The sequence below is a fragment of the Triticum aestivum genome, chromosome 6B (assembly GCF_018294505.1).
Source record: "Triticum aestivum cultivar Chinese Spring chromosome 6B, IWGSC CS RefSeq v2.1, whole genome shotgun sequence".
In the NCBI taxonomy this organism is placed as follows: Eukaryota; Viridiplantae; Streptophyta; class Magnoliopsida; order Poales; family Poaceae; genus Triticum; species Triticum aestivum.
In genome coordinates, this window is record NC_057810.1 from 458,867,879 (window position 1) to 458,886,798 (window position 18,920).

At 47.6% G+C, this 18,920-nt stretch overlaps 1 protein-coding gene across 2 annotated transcripts; it reads right to left on the reverse strand.

Annotated features, from left to right (window-relative positions):
* Nucleotides 1–12,887: 12,887 nt before the first annotated feature.
* Nucleotides 12,888–16,912, reverse strand: LOC123137457 (H/ACA ribonucleoprotein complex non-core subunit NAF1). 2 transcript variants are annotated; one of them, XM_044557223.1, is made up of 4 exons: nucleotides 16,105–16,912; nucleotides 15,567–15,644; nucleotides 13,801–15,049; nucleotides 12,888–13,155 (listed from the first exon to the last, which is right to left on the reverse strand). In XM_044557223.1, exons 1-3 carry the CDS (start codon nucleotides 16,603–16,605, stop codon nucleotides 13,859–13,861), a joined length of 1,770 nt encoding a protein of 589 aa, XP_044413158.1. In that variant the 5' UTR covers nucleotides 16,606–16,912; the 3' UTR covers nucleotides 12,888–13,155; nucleotides 13,801–13,858. The 2 variants fall into 2 exon arrangements, with proteins under 2 accessions (XP_044413158.1, XP_044413157.1); XM_044557222.1 differs by having other exon boundaries at nucleotides 12,888–13,175; nucleotides 16,105–16,907.
* Between the last annotated feature and the right edge of the window lie 2,008 nt (nucleotides 16,913–18,920).

The window sequence follows — 18,920 nt, forward strand, 5'->3', positions numbered from 1 at the left end:
ATTGTGAACTTGAGCTTGCCATAGCGTTGCTCTTCATTGTGTTGTTGGCGATGGTGATGGTGACGTCCTTGACGTGGAGGATAGTCATCCTCATGTTGCTCTTGGCGCGGGGGAAGTCCATGATCAACTTGCTCTTGTTGAACTTGAGGTTGAGGTGGAGCTTGACGAGCTTGTGGAGGACCTTGTGGAGCTTGACGTTGCACACGCGGTTGGTAGTTCCTCTCTTGCATTTCTTCTCGAAGGGCTTCCTCTTGATTGCACCGCTCATGATTGCGGTTGGCAATGGCTCGGCTCGAATCTCGAAGGGCACGTTGCGCCTCAAGAGCTTGCGCTTCACGTTGTTGTTGTTGAAGACATTGAGCCTCGACGTCTTGTTCCTCTTGGTGTAAACGTGCTCGTTCTTCTTCTTGGCGCCTTAGTCGTTGCCTTTCTTGAGCTTGAGCAAAAACGACTTGGTTTGATTGAGGACGAGGGATTTGCTCGTCGACTTGTTCTTGTGAATGCTTGTCATGTAGCGGGTTCCGAGATGCATGCCGGTCTTGACGCGCAGCTCGACGAAGAATGTTCGATGACGGTGTACTTGTGTCGGAGAAGGTGTCATCGAAGTGTCGACTTGAGCGGCTCCGTCTTGAGGATGAAGAAGTAGAAGGACGCCGGTTCCTCATGAAGGCGCGGATCTCATCCATTCTTGCATCATTCTCTTGCTTTTGAGCGTCGAATTTGTTGTCGAAGTAGTCCCTCATTGCTTGTTGCTCTTGGTGCAATGCCTTTTGAGGTCCAAATAGGTGGTTCTTGGTGACGAATGATGACATGTCGTCGTCGTTCTCGGTGAGAGGTGGAGTGGTAGAATAACTTGGCCTATCCATCATACCAAGCAAAATGTAAGTGGTAGAAGGAAAAGAACGTGTACCAAATGTACCTTGACCGAAGTTGAAGATGAATCAAGTTCACTCAAATGCGGACAATGAAATAGCACTGTTGGTACCAATTCTTGTCGGTTCTCACACCTACACACGTAAAAGCTTATGGTGGAGCTTGGTTAGGATGGTGGCACAAAATTTGATGCAATAGTAAGTGAGCTTCAATAATGTTGGAAAAGATTCACAAATTTGCAAATGCAACAAGTAGACCAAGCAAGTATGGGTACACGGAAACACGCACGCAAATAGATAAATGAGATTATGCAATCCAAAATTGAGCCAAAATGTGGAAACCACGAAATGCTCTTGTTGCACAATACTAGAGAGACCTAGCACGATTGCACAATAGGTGGATACGCAAACTTGTGCACAACCTACTAGGCAAAAATGCAACGATCTCTATCCCAAGTATTCTATATGTATGATATTTCGGTGCTATGATCCAAGATGATCGGATATGACAATCTTAATGTTGTATGATGCTATGGTTCTTGCTTATAAGCTCTTTGCTTATCTTTCCTCTTTGCTTAAAAGCTTGGGTGGCTCTTTCACTTTTGAGCTCTTTTCTCATGCAAAACTCATGAACCAAGGTAGCAATTGTGTATGCGATGACAACTTTGTGACACACAAGTTGATCTCAAGATATGCACCACTATGGTATGATATGTATGCTATGTTGTATGATCACTAATGTGCACAAGTCACGTTGCCTGCAATACTCAACCGCTAGTCTCGATGGGTAAGCTACGCAAAATGAGGCAATGTGGGTTATCAATGCAATTGCAAGTTATGACAAAGATGTCGTCGAAGTTACCGTTCTTGGCGATGATGAGACCCTCGAGAAGTTGAGTTGTGGTGTTGATGAAGTCGAACCGTACCTAGATAGCCGAAACACAAAAGGATACGGGAACCACAACTCAAAATCTCAAGGACCAAAATGTGTCAAAATCGTCATAGGAGGTATCGTGGAAGATGTAGGTGTATGTCGGTTTGGAAAATGTGGTGGAATGTGGGGGTTATGGTGGTGGCCGCACTGTCAAACTTCAGTGTCTTCAGGGTTTCACGGACGTCCGGTCTTTTACGGTCGTCCGGTCGTCGTCGGACGTCCGACCTTTTCCGGTCGTCCGGAGACTGGGCAAAAATCGGGCTCGTGATGAACTGCGAGATTTCGGGGAAGAAGGAGATGGTGAGGTCGAAATCGAGTGATTTGGTGGATGGAAAAGGGTGGGGAGGGTGGGGAAAGCTAGATCCACACGCAGCAACACAAATCCATGGACCAAATCCAACAAAATCTCAACTCACGAACAAATTACAAAAAAAATTGGGGCTATTTTTGGTGGGGAATTTTCGGACTTAGGACGAAAACAACAAAATCAAGCTAGAAAACACGGGGTAGGGGCTCCAAAAACGTGATCAACATGGCTCATGATACCAAGATGATGTAGGGTGGAACCCTATGTGGACGATCTTTCACGTTTGGAGTGGATCCTATGGGGAATCACGAAGAACACGCGGAAGCACAAAGGGGAAACACGGGAAAAACGAGAGAGAGAATCACTAAACCGACATAGAATCAATCACACGAGTGCTAGATCACCGACAACATAGAGTGACATATGATCCACAATCAACCAAGGTAGGGATACAAAGGAACCGTTCTTATCTGTACAGAGGTCTTGATGGTCTTCCCTAGAAAGGGGTCTTGAATCCGCTTGGGGGATCTTCTCCGAAGAGGTCCTGAGCTCCGAGGAGAAGTAGCCAAGTGGATGAGCAAGGCTCTCACACCAAATATGAGCTAAACCTATGCTAACCCTCACTAGGAGGTGGGGGCGTCCTATTTATAGTCTTAGTGCAAATGGAAGTCAAAGTGAAGGGATACAAGGGCTCCAGCCCGCAGGTGCGGTTACTCAGGTGTCGGACGTCCGGAAGGCGTCGGACGTCCGAAGGCTCGGGACGGTCCGGACATCCGGCAGTGCTCGGACGTCCGTAGATTCCGCTCTGTCTTGGTTGCGTCGGACGTCCGGAGAGGGTCGGTCGTCCGGAGCTTCTGGATGGACCGGACGTCCGTAGGCTGTCGGTCGTCCGTAGTTTTGGCTCGGGTGCTTGTCGCCCGGTCGTCCGGGGCGTCTCGGACATCCATAGAATTGGTTCGGGTGGCCAGGTACCGGACGTCCGGAGGGCTCAGTCGTCCGTGTCCTGGGACTCGTCGGACGTGCGGACTTGGTCGGACGTCCGACGCCTGTAGCTTCCGCGGCAGCTCTTCTTGTCCATCATGCTTGGGGTCCTCGCCGTCTTGGCTCTTGTATGTAGCTGTTCCGTGGCTCGCTTCCAGGCACCTGATCACACACAGAGTTTCCGAATGAGGTAGTAGCCATGTCTCGCGAGTAGGAAGAGGGAGTTCGGAGAGGAGCGAGTTCACCTTATCTTCAATAGCCTTAGCTCGGGCTCGTGTCATGGGTCCAAGTGATGTTGAGGGAGATGTAGGCACGTCCATTGGGATGAGCGAGGGATGCTCCGCATCACCTAGTACGCCCCATTTTTTCCTCTTTCTCCTCTCTGTCGCCAGCACTTCCACTTCCTTCCGCCTCTTGCCATGCCGAGGCACCGGATCACCAACCACCCCTAGCTCACTCCGGAGCGGAGGGTGCATCTATTGGGGCAGATCCAGGCGAGGCGGGCTACTCGTTTCAGCGTCGGCCTTCCTCTGAACTCATCATCATCTGAGGAGGTGGGGTAGGCGGGAAGGAGGTGGAGGTGTTACCGGTTGCGGGATTCACCATGGCAGACGCAGAGAGGAGTACAAGGTGGCTCAAGCAATGGAGATGGCGAAGCAGACCACCATCCTAAAGTCCATCCAAGACGAGGCCTACATCGAGGTCAATCGACAGTTCATCTGGCAAGAACAGGCGGCGACGAAAGCGCTGTTTGCCAAATGGACGTGGAGGCAGGGGGTGCCGAAGCCTCCATAGGCGTAGGAGCTTCCGCACTTGCCCGTCTACCTGGCGTCGGGCACGGAGACTGCCGAGATATCTGACGATAAGTATAGTTTAGCCTATGTACATAGTACCTAGATTTTTATTTGCATGGGTATTATGGATTTGAGGTATGAAGTTTGAGTTTTATGATTATGGCGGATGTTTTTTTGTGTTCGATCACTGTCCACGAACATGTTTAGAGCTGGTCTCTGGGTATTGCGCCTGTAGATGATAATGTAAGAGCATCTACAGCCGAAGAGGACAAATATGACCCCTTAAACGCCCGCGGACGCGACCGAGCGCTCCTCAAATAGCGTCGTTCACATCCGTGTATCTCATATCTGATCCCTATATCTATACTAAACAATGTAACGTCGATCAAACTATGTAGATCAGCAAACGAACAAAGGCAAGCACAATACTCTCATCAAAATATCGGATGTTCAAACAACCACCAAAGTTCACGTAAACGACGGACAACTTGAAACTATATCTAAAACTTGAAATTAAATTGAAGAAAAGTGGATCTTCACCACTTCCGGGTTGGCCCCTTCCTATTCCGGTCGCCGGTGCAACTGTAGCCGTCGGCGACTGGTGGAAGATCGTCCGAGTCGTCGGACGAGGAGCCGTCATCGACGAAGGAGGAGGAGACGATGATGAGGCCCTTGAGGCACCGGATGGCCCGGTCCTGCTGCTGCTTGAGCGTCGCCAGCTGAGCCGCCTCCGTCGCCTTCTCTCTTGCCTCGCGCTCGGACTGCTTGATAGCTAGCCCGAGAGCCTTCACATTCTTCAGGCAGAGCCGCCGAGCGTTTGTCTCTGTCGTCGTAAGCAACCGGCGGTAGACCCACGCGAGGAGCCGCTCGTCCTCATCGGGCTCCGTGGGAAACCACGGCGGCAACGATAGAGCTCTCCATCGCGTCCCTCCCCCTTGCCCGCTCTGACTTCGGCGTGTGTGTCCGCACCGGCGGGCCGGGCACAAGCACCCACCGCTGCCCCTCGTGGGGAGCAGCAGGCGGCGGGGACAAGGGACGGCGTGGGGGAGGCGCGGACTGCGCAGCCCGCATGGTGCCATGCGCGGGCCGGGAGGAGCCAGGGTCGGCTTCCTCGCTGCAGCGGCAGGGGGAGGTGAGGCCGATCCGGAACTGCCACCCGTGTCCACCTTACAATGCAGATGGCTAGGTCCTCGTCGGAGTCGGAGGAGGAGCGGCTGCCGACGCTTGACATGGTCGTCACGGTAATCAGAGTGGTCGGAGTGACCAGAGTGGATCGAATCGGAGAGAAGAAGAAGAGATGGATCGAGAGCGAAGTGAGGTAGGGTTTCCGGATTGGGAATATTTGTTGGGACGGAGTAGGGTCAGGGTGGGCCGGACCGACATGACCGACGTGCCGGGCGTAGAAAAAACATGACCGATCAATGACCAGGCGAGCCATCTGGACGCTTGAGACCAATTTGAAACGCCCTGACGTACATGCTCTAAGCTGGTCGGCTAGAGCCTAGATGCGCATTGACGGTGACGCCTTTCTTTTCCGCCCATCCTTTTCTTCCGATTCGGCGACGTATGGATACACTGGACGGCGATGGCACGCCACCGCGCGCCAACGAGCATGATGGGAGCGGAGGACGATGGATGGATCGGTGCCTGCACGGGCCTACCGATCGATTCGCTTGTGATCCTTAATTTTCTCTTGCGATCTATCATGTCGGCGTGCCTCGTGTTGTCGGCCGAGTCCCTCCACCTGAGAGCGTTTCGCGCGAGCCCGGTGACACGTGAACGTAGTAGCGGTAGCAGGTAGGCGCCTGGCTTAGTTTAAGTTTTGCGTGCCACGCCTTGCCTCGTCGAATTGCTCCGCTGCTGCCACCGTGTCTCGCGCTGATGTATCGCAGTCATGCTGGGCTGCGTTCTCGAAAGAACCGACGTGCTGCGGCAATTGTGGGGGAACCCGTCGCACGTACTCCCTCCGTTTTTTTTTTGGAAAATGTTTAAAATCAGTCGGATGATTTCCTGGTTTGTCAACCGCGTCGGGCACCGTCTGATCGCGTGCGATCGTGTGGCGCCGAGCGCGCGCGGAGTGCCTCTGTCCATGACGTGAGTTGGCCTGCGTAGTTACGTTAACATTTTTTTTTAAATTGTTAACTTTTTTGAGGGTAGCCCACCTATCGTAGCTGCTCGCCTAAAAAGGTCCGTGGTACTGGGACTGTTTCTCTTTTTCTTTTTTTTACCTTTACAGCACACGTAGTGCTTTGCCACATAGCTACTTATATGATGCTACAAATAATCTCAAAATATGATATGTTCAAAAAGACGAAAATCTCGGGATGAAACACGCAGCAAGCACCAACAAGGATTCCCCCACTATTAACGTTGGTCGTGGATGTTTGTTGTATTTGGTACTAGCAATCTCAAGGAGCCATCGTTGCATCACAGCATTTGCCGAGCAGCCGGGTTGTCGTCGTAGAATCGTCGAAGCACCCATGCCATCGTCATCACAGCACCGCCACGGCCGGGAAGCATGTCGTCGCAACATCGTTGTTGTCGTCGAAGCACGGCACCGCAACATCGTCGTGACCATTTTGAAGCATGCCACTGTCGCGGGCGGTTGCAGCATCGCCACGGTTGTCGAAGCACCCATCATGGTCGTCGAAGCACAGCGTCGCAACATCATCGAAGCATTCGGGTTGCCATCGTAGCATCACCGTGGATGTTGAAGCACCCGTCACGGCCGTCGAAGCACGCAGTCGCAACATCATTGAAGTAGCCAAGTTGTCGTCAAAGCACACTGCGACCGCCAAAAACATGTCGTGGCAACAAAATCGAAGCAGTCGGGCTGCTGTCGCATCATCGCCGCGGTCGCCGAAGCACATCACCGCAACCATCGAAGCATATCGTCGCAACATCATTGAAGTAGCCAGGCTGTCGTCAAAGCACACTGCCACCGCCAAAAACACACCGTCGCAACAACATCGAAGCAGTCGGGCTGCTGTCGCATCATCACCGCGGCCATCAAAGCATGTCGTCGCAACATCATTGAAGTAGCCAGGCTGCCGTCAAAGCACGCTGCGACCGTCCAAAGCATGTCGTCGCAACAACATCGAAGCGGTCTAGTTGCTGTTACATCATCGCTGCGGCCGCCGAAGCACATCATCGGCGCGCCACCGCCTCAGCCATCAAAGCATATCATTGCAACATCGTTGAAGCAGTTCGGCTTCTGTCGCAGCACGACTTTGAAGCAGTGGGGCCACCGTCACTTTTGATGTGACCGCAGTTCATGCATATGGACGTTGATAGCAGGGTATGATCGGAGAGCAGCGTTAGAGTGGACGAGCTCGCCTGCTCCTCTTATATGTACCAATGGAAGAAAGGCGCGTGGGGACAGCAATAAAGGCCGAAGAAAATACTGGCTTGAGGGAACAGGACACATGCAGCTGTGGGCCCATGTGTTTGGGCAGACGTACTGAATCTTTACCATCACCGTACGTTGCCGTGTACGTTTGGTACAGCACTGCAAGATGAAGATTGGCATTATTAACTCGTTATTAATCCAGACAAAAAACTCGTTATTTGATGCAAATATTGTGCCGTCATGCTACTAGTACTGCTAGTATCCCAAGCAACGAGCTCATATACATATCGACTCCCCTGTGGCAGGAACTGAACTTCACATGTGTTTTTCGTTTTGAAAATTCATTTCACGAGATCAATATTTCTTAATTTCCCATGTCACAAAAACAAATGTACCTGCATTTTCTTAGGCACCCGAAAAAAAACCAAGAAATATCGTTGTATACATGTTATGTACAAAAAAAGAATTGCCATTATCCATGTCAAAAACTACCCCCTCTGTAAAAAAAATAATATAAGATCATCTAGATCACTATATGATTGATCTAAACGATTCTATCTTCTTTACGGAGGGAGTATATAAAAAGTGGACATAAATAAATCACAAAGCAAATTTGCTATGGCAAAACATAGGTGTCAATAAATTTGCCATGGTGTGTTTGCAAATTTGTCATGGTAAGCTCAATAAAAAATGATGTGGATAAGAAATTTGTCATGTGTAGGGAAGTGTAAGAAAATTCGTACAAGTGACATGGCAAAGTTTTTTATGAAAATGCCATGTCACGTGTTACTAGATTATTATTTTTCTTAAATTTTCCATGTTGCAAATGAGTGTGGCGATAAGCCGGATGAGTGCGTCTACTCATGTCATCTAGTTCAGTGATACAACTTGAAATGCGAGTGGTATTTTGACGATATGCTACGTGGTGGCCTGGCAGGTCCATCACCGGCGATAGTAATAGTTTATATTTGCCCGTCTTACTCGCACATATGACGCTTTAATATTGGCATCGACGTATACCCCAATGTGAATCCCGACACTAGCGTGCTCAAGCCAGGACGAGCGCTCCTATGAATATTTGGATGGGTTTCTCACTATAGTTTGAAACTTGCTTTTATTATTATTATTATTATTATTATTATTATTATTATTATTATTATTATTATTATTATTATTATTATTATTATTTTCCTTTGTTTCTCTTTACATTTTTTTCCAGCTTTACTATTCTTTTGGGTAAAAACTACACGAGCTAAAAATATGAGTGTTCACATACATCAGAAATGTTCGCGGATATAACAAAAGTTCATGTGCATTACAAAAAAAAGTGTGGTAAAAAATGTTCATCATGTTAAAAGATTATCGTATATTAAAAAAATCATCTTGTATTTAAAATCCTGTTTGCCGTGCACTAAAAATAATATTCATAGCATAATTCAAACATGCCCATCATGTGATATAAGAATACCCATCATGCATTAACACTCTTTATGGTTACATGAATTTTTTCTGAAATTGTGAACACTTTTTAAAAAGTGTTCATCCTGTATTATAAAATACTCATCAGAAAATTTTAAAACTGTTCCTCATGTATTAAAAAAATCATTGTGTTTGCCAAAATTGCCATAATATAATTCAAAAACTTTAACCATATATTGAAAAGTGTTCATTTTGTATTAAAAATGTTCAACATGTATTTAAAAAATATTAACCGTGTATTGAAATGTGCATGATACATATCTTTAAAAAACATAGTGTACGAAAATATATCCGCTGTGCATTTTAAAAAATAATCATTATGCATTAAAAGTTTATTATTTGTGTGCTATAATGTGTCCGGACACAGACGTGCAACTTCAGTTGCTCAGCCAGACGACTTGTTGCACATCAATAAAATTAAACTCAAAATAGATACGAATCAATCAAACGGAAAAGATTCTTATAATTCTTCACGTAAAATAATGGCATAAGAGTTGGATAGACATTGTTAATTATTTTCTGGTTAGAATTAGTAAATAATGTTGTAAAGTACACGAGAATATTTTCACAACGATGAAGATTTGTTCCTGTTAAATGGAGAATTTGTTTTCAGAATGGTTTACGAAGCATTGAACCATCAATAGAAAAAAGAACAATACAAATCATACTTCCGCCATTCATTCATAATGAATTAATGATATATCCAACTCAAAAAAAGAATAATGATACGTGCAATCCAGTTTCAAGCTGATGCATCAATGGAGACTTCATATATGCTTCACGCTCGTCACCTTTTTTCTGTTTTTGAGCAAACTCACGCACGCTCGTCACCTACGTGAGAAACTTTCCTTGTGGGCAAACGGTACTTGATGGCATGAGTAACCTGTACCGGGATGGTCTCACATGGCCTTGTACTGTGCAATTGGCCCCATGACTCCTAACATTAATAGTATACTCCTGCTAGTTCAGATCCACAGATGAAACATGCAGCGGAGATAAAGTGTGCAGGCGAGGACGAGCGCTCCCTGCAATTTTCGGGTATGATCGTATATAATTTGTGTTGCATGACCCAAAAACTTCATTGGAGAAAAAACTTAAACCAGTACCGATGGCCTCAACCCATCGTGATGCGTGGAAAAGCAATGCCCCACAGCTGAGCACACCCACGTGAAGGGAAAAGGCTGAGCAAAGCTGAGTTACTTAGCGCGGATCGTACGGCTGTAGACGCATGCTGGTGAACGGATCGGGTAGCTAGCGAACCGGCTGATTTTCTTAACGCGTATCAGCCGGATGACGCGTAGCATCCGCCTTTTTTTTGGTACTCCCTCCGTTCTTTTAAATATTATATATATATTTTAAGATTTAAATTAAAACTACATACAAAGCAAAATAAGTAAATGTACACATAAAAAGCAAAATAAGTGAATGTACACATAAAAATATGTCTATATATGCGCGTAGGTAGTTTTTATTGAAATATCTAAAAAGACTTATATTTAGAAACGAAGGAAGTGGTGCGTATTAGAGTGTGATGCATGATTTTTATTTTTATTTTATATTTTTCGAAATTGTCTAATGATGCATCATTACGGCATTTTCGATGCTGACCCGTAAATTTGCTTCGGCATCCATTCGTGGACAGAAAAACCAGTCCGCGGACTAGGGGAGCCGACTATCCAATGCTATCATGTATATGTCCAGCAGTAAAGAGCTATTTAAAATTCAAATAAAAGTCTGATCCATAGCCCGTGCCGATCACACCAGCGCCAGATCACACGCCTGATCACAACCAGAAAAAAGCAAGTATACTTAAGTTTTTTACATGCTCGATCTCGATCACAAAAGAATTCCAGTCCGGCGGTCCGTGCACAAAATTGAGATTTTCTGCCCTGCCGGACCTGCAATCCGAGGCTTCTCCACACTCAAGGTGGCGCCACCGCTGCCGCGTACGCAGCCTCCTCCTCCTCCTTGTCGCCGCCTTCAACTCATATTTCTGCCGCTGCAACATCTTGTAGCGGACAACTTGCACGATAATTCTTGCCTCGGCATCCAAAGACTCCACCTTCAAAGACAACATCTTAGCGTCTGGACGGTGGGCGACACCATCTGCGCTCTGCGATCCTAGCCGCGACCTCCACCACGTCCGTGACTAGCACGCCCACCGTCACATACGCCATCAGCACGCCCTCCACCGACCTTCCACTTCTTCACGAGTGTTGCCTCCTTTACGACATTCGCTTTGACAGCGGCGATTTTGCCGCGTCGCCGAGTTGATCTTTCGGGCGAGGGTGATGCTCGGATCCTCCTACACCTTCACCACCTCCATCTCCGATGAGTCCTAGTCCGGTTCCATGCGTCGGCGGCAGCATCGAAGAAGAAAGTGGGAGAAAAGGGCGGGAAATGGGTGGAGAGCGATGGGATGGAAGGGAAGTGCGGGATGTTGGTGCAGAAACAGTGCGGGATACGACAAAAGGGTGGAGTCCGCCTTTTTTTTGGGTGGGCCATGGGAGTAAGAGTCTACAAGACCATGTTGGTTGGCTTTCACGGTCCGGACCACACAATCCGGACGTCTTCACTCATCATATGAGATATGAAACGTGGTCTATACAGATACGGAGGCCGTGGCCATAAACACATAGTCGACATAATATGATCTTCGTAGTTTAATTTAATTTTGTCATTTGCTTCAACTTTGTAGGAGCACTTTAAGCTTAAATTGGTCTAAAGAAATGCATGAATCAACACAATAACGTAATGATGACTATATTCAATGGACAAAATGCACCGCTTGCATATAATTAGCAACTAAGGATAAACATTGTCACTATTCAAGCGACATTACTACTCGGTATTACCTAAACTATTCGGTGGTCGGCGTCATCTAGTCATTGTCGCCCTCCTCCTCCTCCTCCTCCTTCTCCTTTGAGAGACCGTCGAAGTAGGCGCAGGGGTCGGACTCACGAGCAGGAGCTACTAGCTGCCGCTACTCCTCATTATTGGTGAGTGCGGGGTTGTACTCTTGAAGGATGTGCTTCTTGTGGCAGCTTTGAGGGAAGAGGGCTGCATCACAGTGTCGATCGGTTTCTCAGGCTCCGACACCGGCTCCGGCTTGGTCTCGACGGGGATGGTGTCATTCACCGGGACGAGGAGAACAATGGGGTCGGCGTCCTCCACCTCCTTCACTCGAAGGAGGAGATGGGATTCCCTGCGGCCATCATGGACGCCACGGGAAGCGCGGGATCCCCCACGGCCACCAGATCCATGATTGAACAACCTGAATTCTCTATATTGATTGTTATTCTGGCAATCAGGGTCATACGACGACGCTGTTAGAGTTGCTCTTAGGGCTGAAAAATTGTCAAGGCATGTTAGCCGTTCAAGATTGAGTCACTTTCTGACTTGACTCGAGATCGATTCCAAAAAAATGAGCCATGTTTGTACTGGCTCAAATTGTACGAGTTGAGCTGAATCTAGGCCAACTCACTCGAACTCGATTCGTTTGCAGCCTCGTCATGTGTGTTTGCCTCCACTAGTCATCCATGACGCGTCATGGCACGCATTATATATGCACAAAACAATTTAGAAACTAGGGAAGAACTCTGAGTTGGTCGGTCGTGCGCTCGCACGCGGCTATGGGAACCACACACATTCATTTTAACCTTATCCTCAACAAGTCCATAAGTTTGCCGTCTCCTTTCTTCTCTGCCCCTTCCGCGTGCACCCACGGACGGCGCCTCCAGATTGCAGTATCGTTATTGTCGTCGTTGCCGATTGATTGCAACTTCCTTGCACCCTGATCACAACCTTTTGCGATGCCGGACAACAAATTCTATCGTTGGTTTCAGCTTTTGAACCTACGGTTCGAGCATTTGACAGTGACGGCATGGCAGCTGCTCTCGCGAGTTTCGGCTTCCCTCTCTGACCGTTCCAGCATATGCTCTCGCCCGTTCCAGCATCAACCAATACGGTCCCACATCGCCAAATTGTTATCCCCGGCCTCGTCGGAAGTGGCTCCAGCTCATGGTTGCCACGGTAGGGGCTCGAGGGAGCGGGCGACAACACTGAGCGTTCACGCGGGGAGAAGGAGCGAACAGACCGAGCATTTTTCATGGATTGGACGGTTGGGGGAGGGCACATCCGCAGCGGTCTGCCCAAATTTCGGCCTAAAAACTATCGAGAGATAATCCCTTGCATAAACATGTCGTGCAGGTGTGTTTTTCCTTGTCGTGCAAATGCAAACTGAAACAACTCTCACATTTTTCAGGTATCGCATCAAGCAGCAAGTCCCTCTTTCCGAAAACGAAAGTACAACGAGTTTATCAGCCTAACTCCCCAAATCTGAACTTCTCCAGATCTTCCCAAAATGTGAGGCTCGGCAAAATACCACCATCAGCTTCCTGATTCATTCATCCGAAAAGGCTTCTTGATTTGTTTCGTAACTGCAGGCATTTTAAAAGACCTGAGAAGGTAAATAAGAAACATTAAGGTTCGATCAATACTGGAAGACAGGTTTCCTATTTAAGTGGCAACAGATGCCATTATGTGATAAACCCGCCACCCCATCATTGCTACTCTTGCTACCAGTTCAAACACCTTAGTGACACTAGAAGACATGTTTTCTTGCAATAACGCCTACAACACAGAAGGAGCACATTTTCGACGCCACTGTCACATCCATTTTTTTCAGCGAAGGACAGATCGAGGGTTTCAGTTTTCAACCTCAAGAAAACACGCTATTGCTTTCGGGTTCCATATAAACACAAAGTACAAAAATTGCTACCTACTATAGTATGATATGACTACAGAATCAAAATGAGAAGCGAGTTACCATGCTGAATTGCTCCTTTTAATTCCAAATGCCGTGACGGCAGCAGAAAATTACCCCACGATAAACCGTTTTTGACTTGACTTTGAGGTGCAAACCAAAATACAAAACTACCAGCTATCTAATTCATTGTCTATCCATCCTTAAGTAATTTAACAAATATCTTTTCCAGAAGTAATGAGCAACATGCACCAATAGTCGCATGGATTAATTATATGAAGTAGGAGTGAGTAAACACTACAATTACAGGGAGACTTACATTGCTCTCAAGTATAACTCTTCCTGCAACGAAGAAAAATACACGCCTGCCAGTTATCCTATTTGTGATGCCCGCCACTACCTCTCCCCTGTGAGTGCTGGCCTCCCTGTTGTTGTGGCCTTCTTCCAGAGAAGGACGAGCTCCCCTGATTAAACTGCCCAGAATTGAATTGCATAGGACGCTGACCACCACCTCCATGCGATGATGGTAGGCGCCCATATCCCTGAGCATTAGGCAACCCAGGGTGCGGCAGCCCTTGGTCCCCGGCCAAGTACCCAAGATTACCAAAGTTCCCCTGCCCCATCCCCAGTTCAGATGTTGGACCAAATGGAGGATTTACTTGTGGTCCACCAAAAGGCATTTGATTTACAGGAATTCCGCTCTGCGGAATAAACTGTGTTGGGGTCATGGGTATTCCATTGAAGAATCCACCAAAATTCTGATTCTGGTAATGTTGCTGGTATTGATTGGATCCACTGAGTATGTTCTGCATAATATTAGCTGCAAGAGCAGCTCCGTTAATTCCCATGTTCGGGTACATAGAAGGTGGAAACCCACAAGGCCAAACATTTGGCTGCTGTGGTAAGAACTGCTGTGATGGGTTAGGGAAGCAGCCACCTTTCTGGTCTGCAAACTGAATGGCTGATGCCATAGCAGGATTCACTGTGACTGGTGGTGTCATTATTGGTACACTCGTACGTGAACGTCCTGACTTATCAGCAACAGGAGCCATATCTGAGCGATAAATACGGTGTTTTGATTGGTGAGCTGGTGTTGCTACATCATGGGTCCTAGGTATACCCTTATGGAATCCAGCATCTCTGGGCTGCTTCCTCTTCTTATCACCAGAACGCTTCTTAGAGTCAAGTTGCCTATCAGTCTGCCCTTTTGCCAGCCGTAATGATCTTTTGTACTCAGCCTCCTTCTCGTCATCAGAGAATTCAGGATCATCTGTTTGGTCCTCAATATTATCTCCTGATCCATCATAGCCTTTGGTGTATAGCTCCTTCACATTTAAGATATGATTTGCAAATTCCATAACAAAAGAGACAGCAGTTCCAGCACTAATCCCAGAAGGGACTTCTTCCACAGAGTTATACCGCACGAGATAGTATGGGCTTTTTACTGGTCCAAATAATTCCTCAACAATACCAAGTGGTGTCCTGCTTTCAGTTATCCAGAGTATAGAACCCTCATTCAGGGGATTGTGTTGCACTGACCCTTCAACAATCACTCTCTCACCCATGATCTAGTGTGACAGCAAACAGTCAAGATATGGACCGCACAGGAAATACACTGTGTATTATCTAAAAAGAGGAAATATAAATGTGCATTTCATTTACTCTATGACTAAATGAGAAGCCCTGTCTATCAATAAAAATCTCAAGCACCATACGGGAGAAGTATGCAAATACAAAAATTCCATTAAAAAATGGTACTAGATAATAGTTGCGATGCAGGAAATATGTAAACACTGTCATCCAGAATCCCAAAACCCTACTGATATGGTCAAATTATCATAGCGCATACAAATACAAGTCCAACAGATTTCTAGCTTTACCGAAAAAGGGTTTCCCCCCGCTTTATATTATAAAGCAACAGATTTCTAGCTTTTCCAGGCAAATAATCTATACATACACAAAATGGGAGGTAGCTGGCTGAATGTTCACCAGATGTGAAATAAAAAAGAAGTGCTAATAGATTTTTGTTCAAAATAAATGAGAATAAGACTTTAGATGAAAAGTCAAGTTCAACATAAGACTTACAGATGAAATTGTTCCCACTGGGAGTGCCTTATGATGTGGTTCCAGCTGGACTTCGATCTTCGGCACTGGAGGAAGGATCTGCAAGGTATGACATATCGATATTATAATAGGCATGCTAACAACTTATTTTGTAAACATACTGGATCATACCATTAAGTGTACTCTTGTATTATATCTACGGTTTTTAGCAATTGATTATACAAGTTGTAGCAACAAATCAACAATTGAGCATAAACTTCTACAACACCGTAGATATAACAAATCAACAAGTTAACACACTGTATAAACAATTGAACATAAACTTCTAATCAACTGTTGATTTAGCTGGAGTACTTAGCACACTGGATAAACAATTGTTGAAATGGCTGCAAGCTCTTGTATTAGGAGTACTATTTTGTACTATTAAAATATATTCATCATCTAATAGAGCTTGATTGCAAAGTCAATTGTGCTGATTAGACGAACTGTAACTCGCTAGCAAATGATTCACACTCAACTACTACTACATGAAAAAAATGAACAAGATACATCTCAATACCTCTGCTTCATGTTTGGAGTTGATATGACCCTTTGATGCTTCCTCCTCCTCCTCCTCCTCCTCCTCATCATCATCATCATTGATTCCAACCATCAATTTGCCCTCCTCAATGAGGGCTGCCATGTCACCGACACCACAATGGTTATTGGCCCTCTGCTCTTCCTCATCACTGCTCGACGACGCTTCACTTGACTCCTCCTCCTCCTCCTCCTCCTCCTCACTACTCGAAGTAGCCTCCCCTGATTCCCCATCTTCCTCCTCGGCCTCGCTCTCCTCCTTCCCCTTGCTTCCTCCATTCTCCGTTTCCACTTTCGCTGAGACTTCAGAATTCATCTCAGCATCAACGGAAGCCTCGCCGTTGCTCTGGTCCTCCCCCTTACTTCCTCCACCTTCCACTTCCTCTTTCATCTCAGCACGAACAGCAGCTTCGTCTTTGCTCCCCTCCTCCCCCTTCCCCCCTCCATCTTTCAGTACCTCTTTCGCCAGAACCTCAGAATCCATCTCAGTGTAAATAGCAGCTAGCGCGCGTGCTGGGAGAGGCGAACGCGATGGCGGTACCGGCGGAGCTGGGCGGTGGTGCCGGGGGTGTGTAGCGAGGGCACCGCGCCGCCGGGGTCGACGGGAGCGCAAGGGGCGAGGCGGAAGGCGCGACGGAGTGTGATAGTGGCTCGGGGTGGGGCTCGAGGCAAAGCCGCAAAGGAGGGTTCAGGACTGCGGGGTGCCTATGTGGGGGTTTTGGGCTAGGGTTTTGTTGCGGGATTCGCCACGGCGACCGGGGAGCAAAGGAGACGAGGCTTCGAGCGACCGGTTATAAAAAATCAAAGATGTCTCAAAACAGCCTCAAATATCCAGATTGTCCGACGTCTTTTATATCCGGCCTATATCTCCAATCCGACTTCCAGCTCCGAACCCTAGCTCACTCCACTCGCCTCTCTCGCTCCATCCTGTCCTCTCCCCTCCCGCATTTTGATCCAATCCAGAGCAATGTCGAGCTCCGGCAACTACCCGGGCTCCGCCCTCGACTACGATGAGGAGTTGGCCCTCCGCATTGCCTTGGAGCGGTCCAACACCAGGGGCAGCTCCGGATTTGCAGCATCGTCGTAACTCCCACACTGGCGCAGCACGGACGCCGGAGCTGGACCCTCCCGGCTGGAGCTCAGCTCCGGCAGGACAGCGTAGCCAGCACCCCCCCTCCCTCACGTCGTTCCCTTCCCCTGTCGTCCGCTCCTCCATGCAGGCAACGGTGGGTGCTAGTCCCTGCATCGCCGGCTCGCATGCGCACTCCGGAATCGGAGGCGCACGCCGCTTGCCTCGAGAGGCAGCGAGCAAGGAAGAGGGAAGCGGTGGAGCGGTCCGTGCGCCGTCGCTGCGGGATGCCTCCTCGCATGGGTCTGGCATTGGTCACTCACGACGACGGAGACACACGCTCATCACCTCCACCGGAAGAACGCAACGGCCCTCCTGCTAGCTATAGAGCAGTCGGAGCGGGAGGCGAAGGAGGCAACGGCAAAGACTGATCGGCTCGCTGAGCTGAAGCGACAGCAGGACAAGGTCGTCTGCCGGATGAAGGGGTTGATCGTCCTGTCCTCCTCCTCCCCCTCCTCTAGCGACGACGACAGCTCCACCTCCTCCTCCGACGACCTAGATCCTCCACCAGCCGCGGACGCTTGCAGCTGTGTCGACGACCGAAAGGGCAAAGGTTTGGTGCGGAAGTGTGATCTCGCACCTCCTCTTATGTTTATATCGTTTTTAGTTGTTGGTGTTTAAGAACTTTCCCAGCGACGAACTCAGATGATCTTTTGGATGATGTCAAGCTCGTTTAATGTCCGTTTAGAGCTGATTTTGTTGTCCGTTTGCACCCGATTTTGTCGCCGTTGTTTGATCACGTAAAGTAGCTCACGTTGCATGTATAGTATGGATATAGGGTGCCAGATATGAGACATACGGATGTGAAGAACGAAATATGAGGCGTGTCCGGTCAGTGCCCCCGGACGCGCCCACGCCTGTCCACGAACGTTTAAGGGGCTGAATTAGCTCATCGCGGCTGTAGATGTTCTTAATGATGGGCGCGTCCACAGACGTTTAAGGGGCCGAATTAGCTCATCGTGGCTGTAGATGTTCTTAACGAGCATCTCCACCAGCTCCACTTTCCTCAATAATTTTTGTTTATTAAAGGGAGTTGGGCAAGAAAAACTGGCAAGTCTTCCGATTCACCCAATACTGCCACGTCAGTGTGCTGCCACAAACCGTCGGACCACCGTTGCTGATTGAATGACAAGTGGGTCTTATATGTCACTCCTATTAGCTAGTGAGGTCAGTTTATCAGGGATCTGCTAGAGCATTCATCCCAGTAACTAGAAAAGAAAGGCAAGTTTTTGAATCCCTCCCAACTTCGCCCAGAATCTTCAACCCTTGTTCGTCTGACAATCCTAGCTAGTTAGACCCCAGCTTCTTGTTCGTCTGACAATCCTAGCTAGTTAGACCCCAGCTTCTCCCAGAATCTTCAACCTTCGTTCAACCTTCGTTCATTTGACAATTCTAGCTGGTTATAGGGTCTAAATAGGTAGGATTTTCAAAAACAAAATGAGGGTTAAAGATTTTGAGAGAAGTTGGAAAGAGGTCAAAGATTCTGGGAGGATCAAACAAAAGAATTAGCCCTAAGTGGTTTGGATGCTCTAAAGTTCCATTTAATCAAGAAGACAAAATCCCCTAAAAAAACAGCATCTTTGATCTCTGTTGCATGTATGATTCTCTCAAATGTCAATGCAGCAAAAGGAAAATTCTAGCGCCAGTGTGTATCTACCAGGCCCAACACA